The sequence below is a fragment of the Polistes fuscatus genome, unplaced genomic scaffold (genome assembly GCF_010416935.1).
Source record: "Polistes fuscatus isolate 324 unplaced genomic scaffold, CU_Pfus_HIC Scaffold3, whole genome shotgun sequence".
Classification (NCBI taxonomy): domain Eukaryota; kingdom Metazoa; phylum Arthropoda; class Insecta; order Hymenoptera; family Vespidae; genus Polistes; species Polistes fuscatus.
The window spans coordinates 11952318-11976140 of record NW_025113107.1 but is presented as its reverse complement, the minus strand read 5'-3'; the positions used below and the strand labels follow the sequence as shown (position 1 = coordinate 11976140).

The following is a 23823-nucleotide window of genomic DNA, read 5'->3' as shown; positions in this document are numbered from 1 at the left end:
TATAGTTTTTCTTATATTAGAGAAAAGAAACAATTTCTTTTAACAATATAAATATTTCATAAGACTGATTAGTCAATTAAGTTACAATATATCAATTTTTTAAATAAAAGTATTCAGAAAACCATTAGCAATGTGTATTTATTATTTACATAAGTTACAATGATGACACTTGTGAATAAAGTGGTAAACCACACAGTTGTTTAGCCCAATTCATTACTGGCAAAATATTCTGAACATCAAAACTGCTACCACGTCACAAGTATCTGTTAATATAATAGTAATATGGTCAAATAAATAAAATAATATGAGTAATATTTGGCAAGAAATATCTAATTTACCTTTAAATTCATCACAATGTGATTTAACTTTATCCCAGTCAGATTTTCATAGCTCTAAAGCCTATGAACATTTTTTAAACTATCGTTGTGAGTCTTATATTCCATTGACGCGCTTATTGGAAGATGTAACACTCTCCTAAGTGTATCTCTAATTCTTGCTGTCGTTGCAACATCCGATGCTGTTTTGTTCCAAACACAAATGATATCCTCCTGTATTTATTCGAAATAAATGTGATCAAAGTAAATTTGGATGAGAATAAAATGAAAAGGTTATACAGGACATTAATTATTCTTACTTGGAATCTTATGGAAACCACAGCACCACATATTTCCTCTCCTACCATAAACTGTTCACCTAACATTGCTAAAATTAGATTCTCCCAACATCTCGACACCAAACCTTTTCTTAATCTGACTATCCATTTACCACCTCTTTGGTTTGCTTCGTCCTAAAATCCAAGGATTTTAATCGTATATACTTTTATCGTAATTAATTGAAATATTATCATTCTTTTAAAGTAACGTGAAGAAATATGATATATGTAATTAAGATGAAAAAAAACTTACTTCCCACATAGGCTTGATTCCCACTTTGAATAAATGGAAATCTGTGTGGTTGGTTAACTCTGATGGTCTGACTAAATGACTATACAATGCCCAAAATTGTTCCACACTTGCAAACCTACCAACCAATTTCAAATTTTGGTCGTAAGTCTGTATGCTGGTTTGTTTACCAGGACAACGTCTACTGTACCATAACGCGTATGCATATTGCAATTTGTGCTCGTGAGGACTTATTTCTATAGGAGGCTATACATAAACAAAACAAACAATGTGATTTATATAAAAGCGCGCGCGCATCAACTAATAGAAAAAAAATCTTAAAAAATATAAGTTAAACCAAATTTCTACTTACTAATATATCTTTATCAACTTTATGACTTTCCTTTGATTGAGTATCTTCATCTCCACTATCTTCATTGATTTTTGATCTGCAAGAATGATCATCATTCATAAAATATGTTTCTTCTGTTCGATGTTTAACAAAACAAAAAATATAGAAACAAAAAATAAATAAATAATTATTTTATTCTTATTTTACTAATTCACAAGAATAATGCGTCTGGACACAATTCTACAGATAAAAACACATTTAAATTGATTTGTATAACACATAATGCACTGTTGATTAAATCATATTTTTTAGGGGGATAACTTCTATTTTTTTAAACACAACAAGACTACAAGTAAACGAGCTTCGAAGATACGTTAGAAAATAGAAGGAAAAAAAAGAAATAAATAAAAAAAAATTAAAAGAAGGAAAAGGAAAAACACGAGTCAATACAAATGATGTTGTGACAAATGTCGTGTTTTATAATCCACTAGATATTATTAATCGAAGCACTGAAAGTCCACATCGAATTGTAACTCGTACACGATTGTTCTAACAATAGTTGATTCATATCATCAGTAGGATTAATATTTTACTCGAGTTATTTTGCATTGAGTATGAATCTAACCTCCATCGAAAGTTGATTGTGAATAATACGACGATGTAATCAGAGAAACACTATAGTTTCACTTACGCCTCAAATTTATTCGACATGTTTCTTGAAGAGGTATAAATGTGTATAATAGAATATTAATAAAATACTGTAAACGATGTATTTCAACAAGTAGGAATATAAATACAAAATTTCGATTGTTGATCTCTCTCTCCTTCTCTTTAGCACATATATATTGCATTAACAAGTTTATTCTCTTCAAGTTGGCTATACTCTAATATTTTACTAGAATTACCTAGCTTTTATTTATACTTACTTACTTTTTTTTATTAGAAAATCGTGAATTATAAGATACGTAAAAATATAAATAAATACATAATACCATCTTAGGATAATAGAGCAACCATTAGAAAACGATAAAACAAAACAATTGGTAAAATAACAATTGCTTTTTTGTATTTTTTTTCCGAATGATATTTTAGTTATATATTTTTATTTCTAGGGAAAAACGATAACCTCTTTTCTTATATTTTACTGTAATCGTATGGAAGAGAGTTTTTTTTTTTTTTTTAAATAATTTTTATTTTTTAAAACAAATACATTTCAATTATAATAAAAATATAATAACGAAATATCTTAGAAGAGATGGTTTTAAACCAGCCAAAAACTATTAACACAGACAAAATATGGCAATTTATATAATGGCAACAAGTATTGGCTAGGTATGGAAAATAGAGCGTGTAAACTGTGTCACACAGAGAGACAACAATAGAATATTTAAAAAATATAATTTAATAAAATAGAAAAAAGTAGGAACGTTTAGTAGGAATTAACAGGAATGAATGATAGAGATAAAGTGGAGTGAATGAAAGAAAAGAATTTAAACAAAGTTTTATAAATTCAAATCTAATTAATAAATTTATATATATATATACATATATATATTTATCTGTAAAACATGATATAGATCTTTATAAATACATGGGTGAGTTGAAAAGTTTTAAGGTTAACATAGAAACTATTTTTTTCGTTCTAATTTACTTTTTAAAAGATTTATAAAGGCTTGAAACTTTTCAACCCGCCCTTGTACATATTTTGTATATATAAAATACTTTTGTTAAAAAATAAAAAAATAATCGAGACTAGTAATTATTTCAATGTTGAAAATGCTACCTTTAATCGATTCATTATATCTTTTCGTTGCTCTGTAGCTTCTTTGTTACATAAATATTTAACCACAATCGGACAATGATATTCCACGCTTTCGGTGCATCTGGTGTTTTTGTCTTCCTCATCTTTTTGGAATTTAAATTCTGACGTTGACTGAACTGAAATTTAAAAGAAGAAGAATCTAGATCATTGAAAGATAAAATCCAAACCTCATGAAAGTCATTACTTCAATTTTACAATTATAATTTTCTCTTGTTTTGTCACTCAGAGTTGGTTTACCATACCGTTTTAATTTCACTTTATAATTTTTATGAAAATAATGCTTTTTCTCTATTAAGTAAAAATACAAAAAGAAACAAATAAAATAACTTACCACATATGAAATTATAAAAACAAGTGTTGTGATTCGAACTTATTAAATAAGTGTCGTTTTCTGCTTTTATGGAGAAATGGCCAACACCGAAATTCTTTATAAATGGGAAATAACGTAAATGTTCGTTATATTCCACGGAATATTGCCAATGCTTATAATTTCCGCTCTCGGCGATGATGTTAAAGTCATCTCTAAAATTTGCAATTTTTTGTAACATCTTTTTAATTAATAAATAAATATATGTGAAGGTGAGTTGAAAAGTTGAAGGTGAGCCTATTTTCTAAAAGTGATCTTAAATATGGTTTCATGTTGAAAAATAAAAATTAGTTTGATCGAAAAAAAAATTGTTTCTATGTTAAGCTCAACATTTGCAACCTATCCATGTATTTTTATATGTTTCATATATATATATATAATAATTAAACATTAAAAATTATGAAATTATACTATACGTACATTAGTGGATTCAATAATTTCATGTTACTAAAATCTGCCACAAATTCCCATACTTTAATGGGATGTACGTTTTTTATAACACCAACGCTTTGTATCCGATTAGATTCCTTGTGAATAAAAAAAATATAAAAAAGAACGACTATTGTTATAGTAAATATCAAATTTTTAGTCTTCCATCTCAATGAATTTACACTCATTTCTGAAAGAAAATAATTATTATTATATTGTTAATAGAATTATTTTTTAATCATTTATACTTTTGTAATATTTTATTTCAAATACTTGCTTCTTTAAAATCAACTTTTTCAAAATAATCAAATAAACTTATAATTTCCGGTAGTGATAACACACAACAGAAACTTCTATTTTCGACATTCATACGTTGACTGTGTCTACAAAACTGTTGGTTTTGCTAGCTTGCAGCTTTTTTAAATCTTTTATATCTTTACTAATCCTTTTTAAATTCCTCTTACTAAGCAAATAAAAATAAAAAATATCATTTGAAATTTACATTATCGAATCGAAAATAATCGTGAAGATAATATACATAATTTATAAAAAATAAAATACAAATTTTTGACAACTGTAGATGAATGCTTACAACATATACAAGGTGTCGTAAGAAATTGTCTTAACAAATTAAAATTAGAAATTTTTATCAGTAATTATTTGAAGTGGCGTATATCGCAGGCGTGTACTTTTTTAACATTACAATTGAAGATTAACATCTTGAAATAAAAAACAAAATATTTTAACTCTATTAATAGAGAAATATTTATTTTATTGTTTTCCTTATTTTTGTAAAGTGATTTTTGAAGACACCGTATACAGGATTTCAAGGCTTTCTAGTTTTTTCAAAATGCCGCTAGGTAGCGCAGTAGTATCTTTAAAGAAAAATTTAAAATGACGGGAAAATTGTATCTAAATAGTTAATAATTCTTCGTTCCAATTGTGACATTTGTTAATGCGAGATGTATGTACGTATAAGTGTATCTTTTGTTAGTTAGAATAAGTAATACTTTCACTATAAAAATGTCAAGATAGACCATCATTCTAATTTAGTCACGAGAAATAAAAAGAAACATTTGTATTAATAATATACAGACTTTTTGTTCGCACTTCAACACAGCCGTTTATAAATTAAATATTTCTTTTTCTTTTCGAATTCAAACATTTTTGTACACTTGCACAAAAATTATCATTTTTTGTACATAGCTTTTATTACATTGAAGCATTAATATTTGATGAATTTATATTAAAATATTTTATCTTTTTCATTATTATTGTTATTATTATATAAATTTATTATGAATAATATGCAGCTTCAAAATATTATAATTACTGCAATTAGCATAATAACGGAACCCTTTTGTCAAATAAAACTATACATTTATAACAAGTACAAATTAAAAAAGCTTATGTTCACTTATGACTATATATACAACTATCAGTGAAACCAGAGAATATAATAATTAATTGTTTTATGTAGAACATATAATTTGTAATAGCGATTTAAATAGAGTTTAATGTAACAAAACCCAGGAATCACTGATATTTTTTTACTAGAACTGTTTTTATTTATTTAGATTCAGAAAAATAGTAATTGTTTTTGTATGTAACTTTAAATATAAGAAATTAATTTTTACATATATAAAATCTAACTATCTTGTTTTCTAAGTTTTATTTCTACTTTATGTACGGTAATTAAAATTACTATAACTTTCATTAACGAACCAACTAATGAATTTGAGCTTGCGTCTCGATGTATATCGGAATATAAAAAATCTATCACTTTTGTGCAACCAATTCCTCATAGTTTTTGTGAATATTTGATAAATGTATACACATATCTTTTAATATGAATTGACATTTCAGGCAGCATCAAATTACATAGACTCATATATATATATATACGTATTTATGTGTATAAATATTTCAAATTTTGTGCTATTATAACATCATTTAAATTATAAATATTCTAACAAAGATGAAAGAAAAGAAGAAGAAGAAGAAAAGAATGTAATAAAATATAAAAATGATGTACTTTCTTTCTTTTTTTTTTTATATACTTTAAAATGCTTTCGATACTTGATGGTTTGCGATTGGTAAAATTTTAACGAAGACAAAGAACACATATAAAACAAAAATAATGTCATATAGAGGGATTCTGTGTTGCAACGAATTATGTATATAGAAAAATGACTAATGAATGTTTCTGTGGCTCATCTTATTCGATGCTCAAAAGAAGATCATCTCCTTCCACTCTCATTCCTTGACTGACATCTAATGTTTTGATTTTTCCTGCTTTCGATGCCTGTACTACCATTTCCATTTTCATAGCAGATAAAACGATCAAAGGTGCACCTTTTTCTACCGTGTCACCAACTTTGACTCTGATATCAATAATGGTACCAGGCATAGGAGCTCCTATTTGATTTTTATCACCTTTCGCTGCTTTTGGATGGACGTGTAATTCCTGAGAATTAATTGAAGCATAAAATTATTATCCACTTCTATTTAGTCAGTATTCTTTAAAATTTTATAGTAATTATAGGATTGCATTAGGATTACATTATCGATATAGAATATATACTAATGTTTTTTTGTAAATATTGATAATAATTTAAATTTAGTACAAAAATTAAATAAAACTCTACCTTAACAGCTTCTTTATCCTTGATGAATACAGATCTCAATTGCCCATTCATTTCGAAGAATACTTCACGTTCGCCATTTTTCGTAAGATCTTCAGCAACAGCCAAAGTTTTTATGGCTAAAGTTTTTCCCTTTTCTATAGACACGTCAAATTCTTCTCCTACCTTTGGCCCCGTTAAGAATATTCTAGTTTCAAGTTTGTCCACAGGACCAAATTGTTCCCTAAAGTTTAAGTAATCGTTCGTCACGCTGGGATATAGGGCCGCAGACATAACATCTTTTTCCGAAACATGTGGATGGGATTCTTGCAATTCTTTCTTCAGTTTTGCGAAATCAAAAGGTTCCAAATTAGCTCCTGGTCTACCTTTTACTCTTGGCATATCTTTCAAAACCTTAGATCGGAAAGGTTCTGGAAATCCTCCGTAAGGTTCACCTATCGCACCTTGAAGGAATTCAACTACCGATTTTGGGAAAGACAGTTCTTCGGCTTTGTTAAGTACATCTTCAGAAGACAGTTTGTTTTGTACCATGAATTGCGCTAAATCACCGACTACCTTCGAACTAGGTGTAACTTTGATGATATCACCAAGTAATAGATTTGCTTCTCTATATGCTTTTTTAACATCTTCGAAGAATTGACCCAATCCAAGGGAATACGTTTGGAATTGTAGATTCGTGTATTGACCACCTGGAATCTCGTTTAAGTATACATCGGCGTTTCCTGATTTCATCGTCGTAGTACATTCGAAAGGAGCATACAATGTTCTTGTTTGTTCCCAATAAGCTGAATATTCCGAAACATCGCTGAGATCCAGATTAGTGTCATTAGGTGTACCTAAAGTTTTGTATATAAATTTCTCATTCAAAAAGATCTGTATTACAGTAGAATATATGTATTAAAAATTGCAAATAATTTACCCTGTAATGCTGCAACAATAGCTCCCATGGAAGGTTGACTGGTCATTCCAGACATGCTGTCAACGGCAACATCAATAACATCTGCTCCACTTTCGATACAAGCTAGCATAGATGCAACACCGACCCCAGCAGTATCATGAGTATGGATATGAATTGGTATATCAGGATTCTTTTGTCTAATAGCGTCGATCAACATTGCCGCAGCTTTTGGTTTCAAAAGACCTGCCATATCTTTGATCGCTAGGACGTGAGTGCCAGCTTTGATTAGTTCATCCGCCAAATTAGTGTAATATTTAAGATTATATTTTGTACGATTAGGATTGCTGACATCTCCGGTATATGAGATTGCGGCTTCTACGATTCCACCGGCTTTACCGGCTGCTTCCATTCCTGAACACGATATTAATTCGTTAATCATAATTGTTCATTAAAAAAAAATATATGTATATTTAACATAACTATTAAGAAGAAAGTAATCTTACCGATGATCAAGTTGGGCATGTAATTCAACGAATCAAATACCCTGAAAACGTCAATACCCAATTGAACGGATAATTCGCAAAATTTAAATACAACGTTGTCCGGATAATTCGTATAACCAACTGCATTGGCACCTCTTAGTAACATTTGGAATGGAATATTAGGAATGGCTTTCCGCATATCTTCCAAACGTTCCCAAGGGCACTCGTGTAAAAATCTTAATGCTACGTCAAAGGTTGCACCACCCCAGTTCTCCAGGGAATAAAGCTGGTTGAATTTGTGTGCCACGAAGGGTGAGATCGTTAAAAGGTCGTGAGATCTGACTCGAGTAGCTAAAAGAGATTGATGAGCGTCACGGAATGTCGTGTCCATCAGGAGCGCACCTTTATGTTGACGAATAGCTTTGGCAAATGCTTCCGGTCCTTGTTCCTTGTAGATATGACGGAAACCTTTTGGTGGTTCCATAACTCCTGCAAAATTTAAATTTCATTTAATTGGTATGATCTTTTTTTTCTTTTTTTTATACCCCATAAAATAGAGAAGAACGTGTAACGTACGTTTAGTGATTTTCATGCATGAACACATATAAGCAGTGATGAAACAAGTGGACAATCACAATGTTTGTAAATTTAAAGCTGCAAGTGATACGCACCGTTTACATGTATATTTGTTATAAATGTATCTTTGATCATGCATAGATAATATTCAAAAAATCGTGTTGTAAATATAAAAACAAAAAATCTTCCCCTATTTGCCAATTATTTCTGTATACGACAAATGTATACATACTTCTTTATATCGTGACACAATTTTCTCTATCTACTTATATTTTTATGATGATATTCTTTTGTTTCCGCTCATACATACATACACACATACACACGCGTACATATCTATTTTGCTGTGTAGATAATATCTTTGAAAATTATATTGCATAAATAATATCTAGAATCTATATTAATTAAACTAAAAGATGATTATCGAATCACTTTTACAAGCTATGAGCATTTTTCGATTTGTATATACAATAATGAATAGATACTTGATAACAAGTCTATAAAAATAACAAAAAATGAATCAATATTGTTTGCCTACCTGGTGCATCTGGATCATTGCTTTCCTCTGCAGCTGCAAGCTTAGCAAAGTCTAAAAACATTGCCAAACAATAAAATAATAAAAGCATGCGATAAACAATGTGAAGTGTAATAAGTTACGAGGGACCATTAATTTCTAATTATTAACAATTATCCGAGGTGCGGTGAAATTTAATTAAAAAATATCTACCATTAACGATTTCATTTTTTTTCAACTCATAAATTTATAACGCACAACTTGGATAAATCGTTTAATTGCTTCATTATTAAGCATGCTCGTGAACTTTTTTAAATGAAATTTTTAATCACAAATGTTGTCACCTTCGTCTAATAAGTTTAAAATTCAATCAAAGAAAGATCGATGAAATAATTATAAATCAGAAATACGATGGTATGAGCATGAGCGAAATTAAAAAGAAAAAAAAAGAAAAAAGAACAAAATAAATAAAAAAAAAAGGAGTGCACTTTAATGCAGAGTGCAATGGTGTTGCGTACGATGACCTGGTGCGGATAGTGCGAACGATAATAAATATACGTAGAGGTGTAAACAACAAATTTGTCCAATTGTTTGCCCATCATCATCATTACCACCAATCATCAGATAAAGCAATACGTTTCATTTTTTATGGGCTAAAAATAGGGTGTCTGTCATAATAGAATGTTATTAGCGATAGTAAGATTTGGATTAGCAAAGAATGAGTTCAGATTATGCACACGACATAAAAATCACCTTATAAGAAATCTTGATCACCTTCCGGCAATCTTTACCGGGTCAATAGAAGAGAGAGAAAGAGATATATAGATAGATAGATAGAAATAAAGACTAGCAGACACCCTAAAGGCGAAGTAAGAAAACTTATGCTCCCATTTATTACGGACCCACATTTGTATCAAAGCGTATCCTTCCGTTGATCTTTAGCATTTGAAACTCGTTTTCCACTTGATAGACTAGATATCGTTATTAATGTTTTCTTTTCTTTTTTTCATTTTAAATCTTTCGAATTAGAATAAGAATCATAATAATAATAATAATAATAATAATATAAATACAAACGCACAAACACTTTTGTTAAGTTTTCAAACGTCATACCTAATGCAATCTGTGGAACGTGAGGTTTGATTTCTGCAGGTTTCAAAGAAGTAGCCAATGGTGTGCTAGGTCCATTAACGAGAACGGTTCCTAAATAATTCAATAACTTTTGAGCACGATTTTGGCTCGGTTGAAATTGAAACAATTGTGGATTCTCGTCAATGAAATATGTGTCGACGTTTCCATTAAGAAATTTTTGATTCTCCAATACGTTAAGTAAAAAGGGTATGTTAGTTTTTACACCGCGAACTCGAAATTCGCGTAACGCGCGATTCATCTTTGCGCAGGACGATTGAAGGTCTCCGGCATGAGCGATCACCTATTAAAATTAGGAAATATTATACTCGTTTGTATAGAAAATTTGATTTGATTGTCGATTTGCAATTGTCGTAGGTACCTTAACAAGAAGGGAATCATAGTATGGTGAAATAATAGCACCAGCGAATGCAGATGCACCATCCAATCTTATTCCCATACCCTCTCCCGATCTGAATACTTCAATTCTTCCAGTATCTGGTTGGAAATTCTTAGCTGGATCTTCAGTTGTAACCCGACACTGAATGGCGAAACCTTGAGGAATAATTTTCTCTTGGGTCATACCAAGCTCCGGTAAAGTGATCCCTTCAGCTATACGTACTTGAGATTGGACGAGATCAATCCTAAAACATATATATATATATATATATATATATATATATATTGTATAACAACGAATCATTTGTTTTATAACTCGTATCATCGTATAAAAGACAATTTTCAAATTACCCAGTGATCTCTTCGGTAACTGTATGTTCAACCTGTAACCTAGCATTAACTTCAATGAAATAAAAGTTTCCTGATTCGTCTACTAGAAACTCGACGGTACCGGCATTCGAATAACCAACGTGTTTAGCCAATTTTACTGCGTATTCTGTCATCTTGTCTCTTACTTTGGGATCCAATCGTGGTGCCGGTGCAATTTCTACGACCTGCCAATTTGTAAATATAATCATTCATTTCAATTGATATGTATCAGGTATAAAACGATCGATGATCTCACCTTTTGATGCCGACGTTGAACCGAACAATCTCGTTCGTAAAGATGAACGACATTACCGGCTTGATCACCGAGTAATTGAACTTCTATATGCCTTGGCCTTTCGATAAATTTTTCTATAAACATAGCACCGTCTCCAAAAGCTGCCTTTGCTTCAGACGATGCACGTTTGAACATTTCTGGAACCTCTTCCATTTGTCTGACCACGCGCATACCTATCGATTCAATTAAATCATGTCGATTCGATCATTCCTCGTTTAGTAATGAATAAGAATTTAATAACGAACAAAAATAGTCATCAGTTACTAGGGTCTACCTCGCCCTCCACCTCCATACGCAGCTTTGAAAATTACGGGAAGACCATGTTTCATACAAAATTCCATAGCTTCGTCGGTTGTTCTCACTGGACCATCTGTTCCTGGAACGATTGGTACTCCAGCTTCTATAGCAGCTATTCTAGCTGCTACCTAATTACAATAATTATCCCGTTAAATTTGAAATACATGTTTTCATGAAATGACAAAATATTCATTGGATAATAATTTAATTTTTTATTTAATTTTAATAAAATTATCATTTTAACTATTGTTTAATTTTTTTTAAATGAATAAAATTAGAAGATATTAATATTTAATAATAATTTGATATTAGATTTAACGTAAATGCAATCTTTTATTATTTCATTGTATTTGTAGAATTCTCATACCTTGTCCCCCATTTGTTGAACAACCTTCGGACTAGGTCCGATGAATCTCAACCCAGCATCTATCACAGCTTGAGCAAAATCTGATCTCTCGGATAGGAAACCATAGCCTGGATGAATGGCATCTACGTCATTCTCTTTAGCAACTTGTATAATCTCCGGGATATTAAGATATGCCTGGACCGGTGGTAAACCTCTTCCAACTAGGTAACCTTCGTCAGCTTTTTGTCTGTGCATTTGCATTTTGTCTTGTTCCGAATAAATAGCTACCGAACGTATGCCGAGTTCGTTGCAGGCACGAAAAACACGTATGGCGATCTCCCCTAAGTGATAATTAATAATCATAGATGAACATAATTTTCAATTTTTATAATTTTATTCAAAAACATGAAAAAGTATTACTACAATTTTGTTGTTGGTAGTAGTACATACAAATTTATTTCAAATTTATTTCTAACAACAATATCTCATCAATTTTATCGATCGCGTAGTGAGAGTATTGAAGTGATTAAAAGAAGTGATTCAGGAAAAAGTAATCAATCAGAAAGACATTTGAGTTACATTAGACGATGAGCTTTGGGGATTTCATTAAGGATATTGCGATTTTATCTGTCCTTTCCGAGGGAACATATTTTTTTATTGTTGTTTGTTTGTTCCCTGGATTAATACCTAACCGATCAAAGTCCAGATTGATCGAAGCAATACTTTCACAAACAACACAAGTTAAGTTGTATTATTTAAATAGACAGGATGAATGATCGTTTGTTGAATTAAACGTCAAATTTAATCGATATATTTTGTCACTCTTATCACGAGTGAAGTCCTCGTGATACGTCCCGTCCCGTGATTTGTATGATTTTAGGGCTTACCCGTTATCCTAAGCGTTAGTCAAATAAGTTGGACATTTGGGAGGGATTAAGAGTTTTTTTTTTGGACCAACATGTTGGATTGGTTGCCAAGGGTATTGAGCTAAATAACTTCTCTATCGTAATAGAGCCAAACGTTTCGATGGGTCAAAGCCGACAAATAATATCTCAAATTATATTTTTAGGTCAATTCGGTTGGATTATACTTTTTTCTTTTTTTTTCTTTTTTTTTTTTTTCGTTCATTTTATTTCATTTATTGTTATATAATATCATGGTGGACTAAAAGTTCGTGCGTTTTTTAAATTAATATAATAATATCAATTTTGGTAATGAAAATATAATAAATTTTACTAAAAACAATCCATTATTATACAATTTTGTAATACAATAAACGCACGAACTTTTTGTTCGCCTTAATAATTATCGATAAATAATAAATGATATTAGCTTACCTCGATTTGCCACCAAAACGCTTCTGATAGGTTTGTATTGAACATCGTTGGCGAATAATTTCTTGCTGACGACAGTCCATGTTCGTAGTATCGTTTTGTGCCTTAACAAGGCTCGTTGGGCTCTTATCGATTGCATGTTAGATAATTCTAAATTTTTATATTATACGGATAAATGTCTTTTTAATTGTACTTTTATTTTTATCAAAATTATAATCTTGATATTTAAATATATATGTATATATTGTTGATCGTTGTTCCACAGAATTTTCTCTTTTAATTTAAATAATCAATGTTTAATGTTTCTTTCCACTTTTTGGGTCATTTTGATTTTCTCCTTTTTCTTGTTTCTTTTTTCCTTATATTTATTTGTTTAAAAATAGAAGTTTATTTTATTCCCTCGTCGAATGGTTTTTATTCTGTCTTCTTGAAATTTTTTTTTTCTTTATTAATAACAAAACGAGAGACGGGGACGACGAGTATCTAAAAAAAAAAAAAGGAAAAAGATAATAAGAATAATTTAATTACGAGAGTGATGATAAATATCGATGGATAAATTTTTCTTTTTTTTTCTTTTTTTTCCTCCCCATTGCTAAAGAAAATTCCGTGCTTTCGTTAAAGCTAGCTTTTATCATACTTTATCAAAACAATAACGCATGATCGTTCATAATAATTCAAATCGTCCGACGTTTTCAGACCATATGTTCAGAGTTCAGTTGATCCTATTTAAAGTTATTAAATGTCATGAGAGGCGAACATAATTAACTGACTTTACGAGATAATCCAGGAAAAGGATTCATATCTGATAGGATAAGTTAACAAAAAATAATGAAATCTCTCAGTGTCCACGATCGTTGACCTTTTTCCGATCACACTTTATACACATGATACTGATAACGAATCTCTTATTCAAATATTAATAATAATAATAATAATAATAATAATCAATTCCAACGTTTTTAATAGCAAATATTGATTTTTAAGAAATAAAAATGTATAAGCTTATTAGAATGATCTTCTTATACGTTACGATTAATAAATATTATACATTAATTTTTTATTATTCATTATATATGAAAAATCTTTTCTAAAAGAAAAGAAAAGAAGAAAAAAAATAGTAAATTCTAAAATTTGTTTATTATTAGGATAATCGATAATTATTTTATCAATTTTTAATTATTCATTGCTAAGGTTTTCCTGAAGAAAATAGAAAAAACAAAATATATATATTATATATGTGTAAATTAAAATTTGTTATTAGAATGATCGATTACGAGGGTGGGTTGAAAAGTTTTGAGTTTACAAGAAAGAAAATAAAAAAAAATTGTTTCTATTTTAAGACTTTACACGTGTATATTTAAAATCTATCCACGCGTATGGCCGAAAATAATTTTCCTGTAATTATTCATTGTTGACGTATAATTAAATAAAGACATCAACGTGTTACCATTTACGTATGAAATTCAATTAGAGGAATAGCCGACACACACACACACACACACACACACACATACACACACAGTGTAATTAACATAAATTAAATATAAATTTTTATATTTTCCGAGACAATTTTCTATTGTTCCGTTTTCATTAACGTAAACAAACAATGGATAAATGCGAACTTAATACTTAAGGATTTTCTAATTTTATCTCTCGACTATATTTTTTTCTCTGCGGCTTATTGTTAGTAAAGTTTATTGTTATAATATACGAGAAAATGCTTTAATCATCTCTCTCTCTCTCTCTCTCTCTCTCTTTCATTAGCTTACGTATTTCGCGTTAGTCTTCTATTACATAACGTATCTTACTCGAGAGACGGCCGTCAATTTGCACATATATATATAAAAGGACGCACATACATAATTTTATTGTCTTTGTCTGATAATGTATGTTATTTACGTTCCCCGTTTAATCATCTTCTCGAAAGATTCAAAAATTCATTCATATTTATTCCGATATTTTGTCTTTATTTATCCTCGTACCCCCTATCCTATCCTCCTCCCCTTCCCATTAAAATTATAATTAATTATTTATTCATTTAAGAATAAAAGCTATATAGATAATTTTATTTTAGATAAATAATAATAATAATAATAATAATAATAATAATAATAATAATAATAATAATTGATCATATAGAATAGAAAATTTTCAAAGACAAAATTTTCTAATAACAGAGATCATTCTCTGTGAGAAAATTACGTTGGCATAATCGAAATAGCTTCTTGCCCTTCGGTTCGACTAGAATTTTATGCGTGGGTATTGGTGGTTTTTCTAATTTGAATTTGTTCTTTACTTTTACGTGACATAAAGCGTATGTAAAAGACTAATAATAAATAGAAATTAAATAATAAATATATAATAAAATTTATATATATAATAAATATATATATATATATATATTTATTATATTAAAGATAAAATTTACAACAATAAGAGAAACATTAACATTGGATAAAAGAAATTAGTACAACTATATTCGTAAATATCATTAAATTAAATACTTACTTAATATAATTAATAGGGAAGCGTATTATAATATTTTCTTTAATATTCTTGATTTTTTTCTTTGTTATTTCACAATCAGTTATAAACCTATTCCGTTACGTACAACGACTGTGACATTTATGCAAAAGCATTTCGGCTGAATAGGGTAGTCCTAGTTTCCCCTACCCTTATCCTACTCAACCCCACCATGCGTGAAACCTTAGTGCGCATCTTTTAAGAACGATTAAATACCTCAACTTGACAACGTGATACCTCATAATTAATTGACTAGTTTGATCAACATATAGGATCGTTTAATTTCACCAATTTTCTTTTCTTTTTTTTTAATTTTATTTAAATTTAAATTTAAATTTTAATTAATTTCACCATGCATTTTCGTGAATTTATATATTATATATTATATAGTTATATAGTTGGAAAGTTTTGAGTTTATTCGTTTCTAAAAGTTTCGAGATCGTACATAAATCAATTAATCCGATGCTATAAATAAATTCTTTTGTTTTTAAAAGGCACCGAATTAATTTCTACACCTAATATACATATTACACGGATATATATTTAAAAATTATAATCAACTGTAAATTGAAACGTGTTTTTGTATAGGTTAATTAAAAGAAAGTAAAAATAAAAATAAAAAAAAAAGAAAAGGAAAAGATTTGTTCTTTTTCCTCGTTTAAGGGGGAGAGGGAGAGGGGGGAGGTGGGAATAGTTGACGTTTCAAAATTGATCTTTTCGTTATCTCGTTAGACGATAAAAATGCTAATCTTTTTACCATAACAATACACGAAAATATTATTCACGAATGAACTTTGTACTCTTACAATTAGTTGATACATAATATGTACTTATATAATATATAGTATATTATATTTATATACGCATAGTAATGGGTATTAACGTGCTTTCAGTAATGATTCGATGCGATCGTATGAGAAATTAAAAGCGCGGCAAATTCAAAAATACGAATCTTCGATGAAATCGATATAACATTTGAATCACACGCAATTATAGTCGAACTTCGGCATTTATTTACGTAACTATTATATCTAACTAATCGCACGAACTGTTAACCTCGTGCTCTTCGATCATCCTATTCTGGATTTTCCCTGAACCGTTCGAATATATTATTTTTTTATTTTTATTAACATTGCATTGTAGGAAATAAAATTTATAAATGTCTAGAAAAATACACGCATACATACACACGAATACACATACACACAAACACACAACGTTTTTACTAATAAACAATTTTCAAGGTAACACAAGTCAGATTTTGATATTAGATCGTTTTGCAATGGTAAATCAAGAATTCAAACGATACCTAACTTACGACATTGCCATCGTCGTTATTGTTGTTGTTGTTGTTGTTATCATTTTCTTACGTCACATCGAAACTTATCGATTTTCTTATATATATATGTTTGCATATATATCGAATATAATACTTATAAAACTTTTATATTCCTATTTCTCTTTTTTAATTTTATTTCGACATTGACAGGAAAATGAAAAACAGTTTAAACGGGTTTACTGATTGCATTTTGTTTTATTACGCGTATGCATGGTACCAATTATCTTGAATATAAGTAGATAAGCTCGTTAATGTTACATAACTGATTAGAAAAATTATTCTAATGATATTTAAATATTTGTATATATACATTATAATTTATAATATTGATAAAAAATTATTACAAATATATTATAAAGGAGTAAATCTGATTAGAATTGAAAAAAATATGTTTTTCCTTAAACAGTCAATCGTATATTTCGTAATGATTCGTACGTTATGCTCAATGCGTGTTTATATACATATGTCAATATATATATATATATATATATACATATACGTGTCTACTATGTATAAATAATGTACATAAACCGCATATATTTTTTTTTAGACACGTCATCGTGTGGTTTCCCGACTTAATATGGAAGATCATAATGTCTCTAACGTAGTAACAATTAAATTAACTTTTGTGTTAGAATATTTTCTATGGGGGAAGGGGGGAAATAAGAAATCACAAAGAATCATTCTATCGAAAAAAAATATTCCTTTAGCAGATTGGCTTCTTTTTAATCAGTTCAATAGTTCTATGGCTTTTAATACGAAAAAAAAATCAATTCCAAATTTGTAGAGGGGTTTTCATTGTCTTTATGACTCATTGTCAGACAATTGTTATCGTACAATGGATCTACGAGCAATGTTTTATAAACTTCTCGATATCAAATACAATATTTAATAATCAAAATTATGATTAATTGTTTAAACAAAAATTATATTAACTCTGATATAAATTTGAACGCTTTAATCATGGCTACTTTATTGCTACTTTATCAAAGTCATATTTGTTTTTTTTTTAATATTTTACCATTTTAGAATTTTGCGAAACACCGTATATATATATCGTAATGATGATAATTATTTTTACAATAATTTTTCGCGTAAGGTTGTTAAAAAAAAAATAATTAAGTAAATATTACTCGTGCAAATTAATAGGAAAATATTCGGTAGAAATTTTTAAGTATTCTTAAAATGTTAATTTTATATCTTAGCAAACAGAATAAGTAATAAAATACAAATAGAAAATATATATAATATATACAATGATCATTTATTTCGTTTCTAAGAAATTATTAAGTATTTGATTCGTCGCAAAGGACGTATATTTTATGTCTGTATAACACGTAAAAGAGATAACGATTATATTGGATTAGAAGTTAGATAACTATTTTTTCTTTTTTTCTTTTGAAACATCAACCAAACGGGGTTTGTTCTTTTTTTCTTTTTGCATTTTTAATAAAAGTAAACGCAAATAAAAGTTGCATAAAAAAAGACATGAGAAAATAAAAGAAGAAAATTTTTATAAATGGAAGAAGTTAATAGAATCGATAATTTCAAGCTGCTTACAGAAGAAAAGATAAATGTTGTCAATGATGCACCTTCGTATCCGATTTTTATCTGGTATCTTAAGAAAATAAAGCAAAGGTAAAGTAAATTTTATCATTGAAAGATGCTGATATATATATGTAATATAAAATAAATGATAAAATCATATTTTAAAATCAAATTTAAAAATTTTTCGGTTTAGTTTAATGTCGTAATTATTGTTACACCACATGTGTGCATATATACGTAATTTAATAAAATTATTTTATTTTTATATTTTTGATTAATATTATTTATACGGGGATGCTTCTTCAATAGTAGCTTTACAAATAGAAATATTTTATGATCTCAACGAATGTATTATTTAATAAGTTAGATTACACTATATTTTGCAACATTTCAAGATACGAATTTACAGTTCCAGTGTTGTTAACAAACTATAGAAATAATTACGTGAATCCAATTTGCGATTTTAGTAGACAAACGAATGAATCTTACACATTATTTAATAAATTATTATTTAATTAATTAAGTTAATCAACTTGTGAGGCATTTTGCATATGCTATCGTTACGAGAATTCCATAAAAATGAGTGAAAACTCTGACGCTATTTAAGCTAGAGAATCGAGTAGTTCTCCTTCGAGTATCCAAGAGAAGAACCAGTTCAGGGTCAAAAGGAATAAAAAATAACAAGAAAAGAAAAAGTAGAAAATATTCGACAACAGATAAATATCGACGTTTAAGATTTTAACTACTTTAATTTTGTTATATCGTAAAATGATATACAACATTAATTAAAAAATAAGAATAAAAATAACAAAGAAAAAACAAAGCAAAAGCAAACAACGTGACATAATAATTAATCACAATGAGATTACCATTTATAACGAATCAAAAAAAAAAAAGGGAAATTTGTTACGATCATATTTATTTCAATTAAATAAGTTAAATCTCATCGTGTGTAAATATGAAATGCTATCGTGAAAATTGAATTTAACAACGTATAGGAACCACCGTTAAAAATATATTATTGGCTTGCTTTATCGTTTTGATCTCATATTAAAAATAGTTTCATTAATAGATAAGATAGAAAACCGAATAATACATAAATAAGTATTCATTTCGTTATTGAACGTATTTTAATTAAATTAAACAACGATCAAATATAATTATCTTCCTTTTTTTCTTTCCTCCATTCACATTCTTTCTCTTAATCAAATTATTTTCGCGAAGAAAAAGTAGAATCCTCTTCGATATAAGATTGATTTGTGAATACTCGATAAACAATGATTATTATTCGTATGATCGATATATAGGTATAATTTACATTTAATTACACGAAAGCTGTTTCTTTCGTTTAATCATTGTGTTAGAAACACGTGTTGCAAAAGTACACCGACTCGTCATCGTCATCATCATCATCATCAATATATCAAAATTAAGCATGTGTATGTATGTATGTATATATAATATGTTTTCTAATTCGGTGCGTCATTTTGTTGGCACTTCACGAAGCGAATACTTACGTCTCTTTTAAGATTTATGAGAGATAAGAGTAAATAACTATACGTATGCATATACTTAATCATTTAATATACACACATATATATATATATATTTTATTTTATCAATGAAATTGATTGAACTATTTGTTAACATTACTACCATTCTTGCAAACGAATAATAATGAATGACCCATTATTAATTCGAATTAAACGAATTTTAAAGCAAAACGAATGTTTAACTTTATCGCGGTTATATAAAACACACACATACATACACACACACACTACTGTATCTGACTTATATATACGAACACGATTCGTCATATTTAATTTCATTGAAAAAAATTTTGTGGATAAATGTGGGAAGGAGAGGAAGGGGAAGGGGAGAAAAAATAAGAGGAAAAAGGAAAAGTCTAGCGTTTACAAAAAATTTTAACGAGCATTAAAAACGAATTTTTTTCTTTGTCCTTTTTCTTTTTTTATATTACGCATATAAACGAGTAGTTAGAGCGTGTCGAGTGTTTAATACGGCACCGATGTTAAAGATAAAACGTGATAATTATTATGTTTAGAAAAGAATAATAACGGTTGACAAGTTCTTTTACCTCTGACCCTTTTTTTTCCTTTTTTTTATTTGATAATAGGGCGGTAACGATTTAACCGTTCCTTATTATTAATAATATTGATTACTGTTCATCTTATGTACCTTTTCTAGGGTAGATTCCCGGTATCCTCGTTTTATGAATGATTCGTGTAAGATTATGAACTTCGACCCTTCGAAAAAGTCTTATCATTATAATACGAATATAATCATAATTATCTCTCTCTATCTCTCTCTCTCTCTCTCCTACTTTTTTTCTCTCACTCCACTATTCTCTCTTTTTTTCGTCCCCATAAATTTATCCAATGACAAAAATTTTTTTATCATTTATAAAAACCACGAAATGTGTATTGAAGAAAAAAGAAAGAAATATTAGTTGACAAAAGTCCGTGACGAAACGTAATTTAAACGGGACAAATTTTTTCTATTTGTTAAAGTAAACGGCATCGAAGGAAAGATCGATTTGTTACATGACTTTCGATATTACTTACACGATTACAAATTTAACTGGAGATGATGATGATGATGATGATGATGATGATGAGTAGTAGTAAAAAGACGACGGTGTCGGAAGAAGAGGCCTCCTGAGCTCGATCCGACTGAAGCCCCGAGCCGTACTGAATGTAAAAATCTCACGAACCACGCGACACCCGTTCGTTTTCCTTTCGTATCTAGACCTCTACTACAAAAATAGTGGCGAACACGCAAAGAGAACGAAGGCCTCTACTGTCTCGTCGTCGTCGTCATCGTCGTCCTCGTCGTTGTTAATCAGTAAAATTTCTTCTTCTCGTTGCGCGAATCTAAACGATAACGATGATTCCTATATTATCGACGCACGATAACGACGATTCTTTTTTTTTGACATTTACTACTTTTGTGACGTGATCAATTAATTTTTTTTTCTCTTCCCCCTCCACCTTCTTTCGTTTTATTATTATTATTATTATTATTTATCTCTTATCGTCGTTTGGTAAGGTAGAAAATTTTCTAATGATTGACATATGTATATTTTTTTTTTAACAATTCTCTGCCTCCATATACTTATCCAACCCCCTACCTTTTCTTCTTTACTTTTGTCCTTCTGTTCTTAATGTTTTTTATATATTTCTATTTTTATTTTATTTTTTATTTTTATTTTTATTTATTTTTTTCTTTTTTTTATTATTATTTATTTTTGTATACATTCATAGGCCCTAATCAGCTAATTCCATTGGCCGATCCTGATCTTTCCGATAATAAATGCATCTGTGCTTGTTAATGCGCGATATTCCCAGATATACGTGTATATATATATATATATATACACATTTACTTACAACGTTAATATTAATTAAATATATGTACACACAATTGTTTTGCCTACCTAAGCTAACTAGTTTTGCAACGAGACTATAGTAGCGAGAATCGATTGCCTTTTTTTTTTTGTTATAAGTTTGATATTATCAATGAACGTGTTATGTAAATAAGTACATGAAGTAATTACTTACACGTGTATTCTTAATATATACTTTGTTTTTTTTTCCTTTCCAATTCTTTTTCCCCCTCGGTTTAAAATTTAAAATAAAAATATCTTCGTACACTTCCGTCGGCCATGTTGGAAAAAAGTAATCGAATATAATCGTTTCTCGTTAATTTCTATATCGTCACTGATAATACTCGTATATATGTATAGAAATGATATACCATACGTTGTTCACACTTAAATGAAGCAATCAATCACAGAAGAGTGCATATATATATATATATATATATATATATATATATATATGTATATGTATATAAATATATGCATGGATATATCGAGAAGCACGGTGTTCGTAATGAATTTTTTTTTCCTTTCCAATTTTATATATATTTTCCTTTTTATTAATTTACTTATTTATATATATTTATTTTGTTAACGATCGAGCAGATGTGTACGAAGCACCCTATTGTTATGCATATATATATACGAAGTAACGAGTTTTAGTAAAACGATGATGGCTGACTTTCCGTATTAAAAAAAAAAGAAGAAAAGAAAAGAAAAAAAACCAAAAAACCCACTATTATCATAAGAACAAATATTTCATCTGCCCCTTGCGAAACGTTTCGCGTAAAATTCCTATAAGTGTTTCGATAAATACGTATATCTATGGCTTTTGTGGTGTATTTATGTGTTTTTTATTCGCATTGTATTATTTCGTTCCATTCCGTTCCGATCCGTTTGTTCGTTGATTATAAAACGCGTAAAAAATCTGGCGAAAGATTCGTAGGAGGCAAAGAAAAATTATTTTACGATACACATCCCGTTTGAAGATACGCAAATTATGTGGGCGTCATTTAATTCACCACCCACGCATACGTTTAACATAACAACAACAGATATACATACATACATACATACATACATACATACATGTCACACACAAATTCTTTCGTTCTTAACCATGGTAAACGCATACACATACACACACACACGCGCACACATATGGCGCACCTAATTCGCATAGATATAAATAAGTGCGCGTTATGTGGAAGTCGAAATGAATAAAGAGTTTTAAAAAAATACAATCTTCAAAATAGAAACTATAACCGTCTTTTTCATTTTGCTACTGCACTATTGTGTTACTTATGACATTTTTTAATTTCTCTCTCACTCTCTCTCTTTCTCACACACCTACTCACTTCCTCTCTTTCTTTCTTTCTTTCTTTTCCTTTTTTCTTATTCATTTATTTTTTATATTTTTATTATTCTTTTTTTAAATTTTTTTATTTTTTTATCGTTCGCCCTTTTTTAATTATCTCATTTTCTTGATTACTTTTTATTCTCGAAAAACACATCGAACATTATTTTTTGTACGGAATCATATGATCTATCCGCTAATCGTACGTACACAAACACACATACACACACGCACGCACACACATACATAGGTAAGCATATGTGTACATATATACTTGCTTACGTTTTTTTCGTTCAGTTGGAAATTAAACAATGGTAGTAATATTATTTCATAAAATATAGAAAAGTATTATAACAATATCGTAATCTCGAGATAATATCCAACGAAACGAATATTAAACTAATACAGGATGATTCGCGATTTATTCGGTAAATTTGAAATAATTTTAGAAATATTATTTGTCCAACGACTATATTATATTACACGATTTAAAAAAAAAAGAAAAAGTCAACTTTTTCC

The 23823-nt window shown here is 29.0% G+C and overlaps 3 protein-coding genes and 1 long non-coding RNA gene across 5 annotated transcripts; all 4 read right to left on the bottom strand.

Annotated features, from left to right (window-relative positions):
- Positions 1-119: 119 nt before the first annotated feature.
- Positions 120-2047, bottom strand: LOC122520059 (eukaryotic translation initiation factor 4E type 2). The gene is made up of 6 exons (XM_043639971.1): positions 1925-2047; positions 1255-1330; positions 906-1148; positions 635-787; positions 339-548; positions 120-263 (listed from the first exon to the last, which is right to left on the bottom strand). The coding sequence occupies exons 1-5, from the start codon at positions 1942-1944 to the stop codon at positions 393-395; spliced, it is 648 nt and encodes a 215-aa protein (XP_043495906.1). The 5' UTR covers positions 1945-2047; the 3' UTR covers positions 120-263; positions 339-392.
- An 881-nt stretch (positions 2048-2928) lies between these two features.
- LOC122520060 lies at positions 2929-5811 on the bottom strand. The gene is made up of 4 exons (XM_043639973.1): positions 4129-5811; positions 3843-4041; positions 3387-3577; positions 2929-3171 (listed from the first exon to the last, which is right to left on the bottom strand). The coding sequence occupies exons 2-4, from the start codon at positions 4037-4039 to the stop codon at positions 2993-2995; spliced, it is 567 nt and encodes a 188-aa protein (XP_043495908.1). The 5' UTR covers positions 4040-4041; positions 4129-5811; the 3' UTR covers positions 2929-2992.
- Positions 5812-5883: 72 nt separating this feature from the next.
- Positions 5884-13357, bottom strand: LOC122520054 (pyruvate carboxylase, mitochondrial). Of its 2 annotated transcripts, XM_043639965.1 has the most exons (12): positions 13138-13357; positions 11822-12141; positions 11432-11582; positions 11119-11330; positions 10845-11047; positions 10477-10738; positions 10080-10398; positions 8991-9041; positions 7898-8365; positions 7416-7805; positions 6500-7332; positions 5884-6318 (listed from the first exon to the last, which is right to left on the bottom strand). In XM_043639965.1, exons 1-12 carry the CDS (start codon positions 13271-13273, stop codon positions 6070-6072), a joined length of 3594 nt encoding a protein of 1197 aa, XP_043495900.1. In that variant the 5' UTR covers positions 13274-13357; the 3' UTR covers positions 5884-6069. The 2 variants fall into 2 exon arrangements, with proteins under 2 accessions (XP_043495900.1, XP_043495901.1); XM_043639966.1 differs by lacking the exon at positions 8991-9041.
- A 145-nt stretch (positions 13358-13502) lies between these two features.
- On the bottom strand, positions 13503-23329 carry LOC122520055. The gene is made up of 2 exons (XR_006304433.1): positions 21133-23329; positions 13503-13617 (listed from the first exon to the last, which is right to left on the bottom strand). It is a non-coding gene; the product is annotated as an uncharacterized LOC122520055 (long non-coding RNA).
- Between the last annotated feature and the right edge of the window lie 494 nt (positions 23330-23823).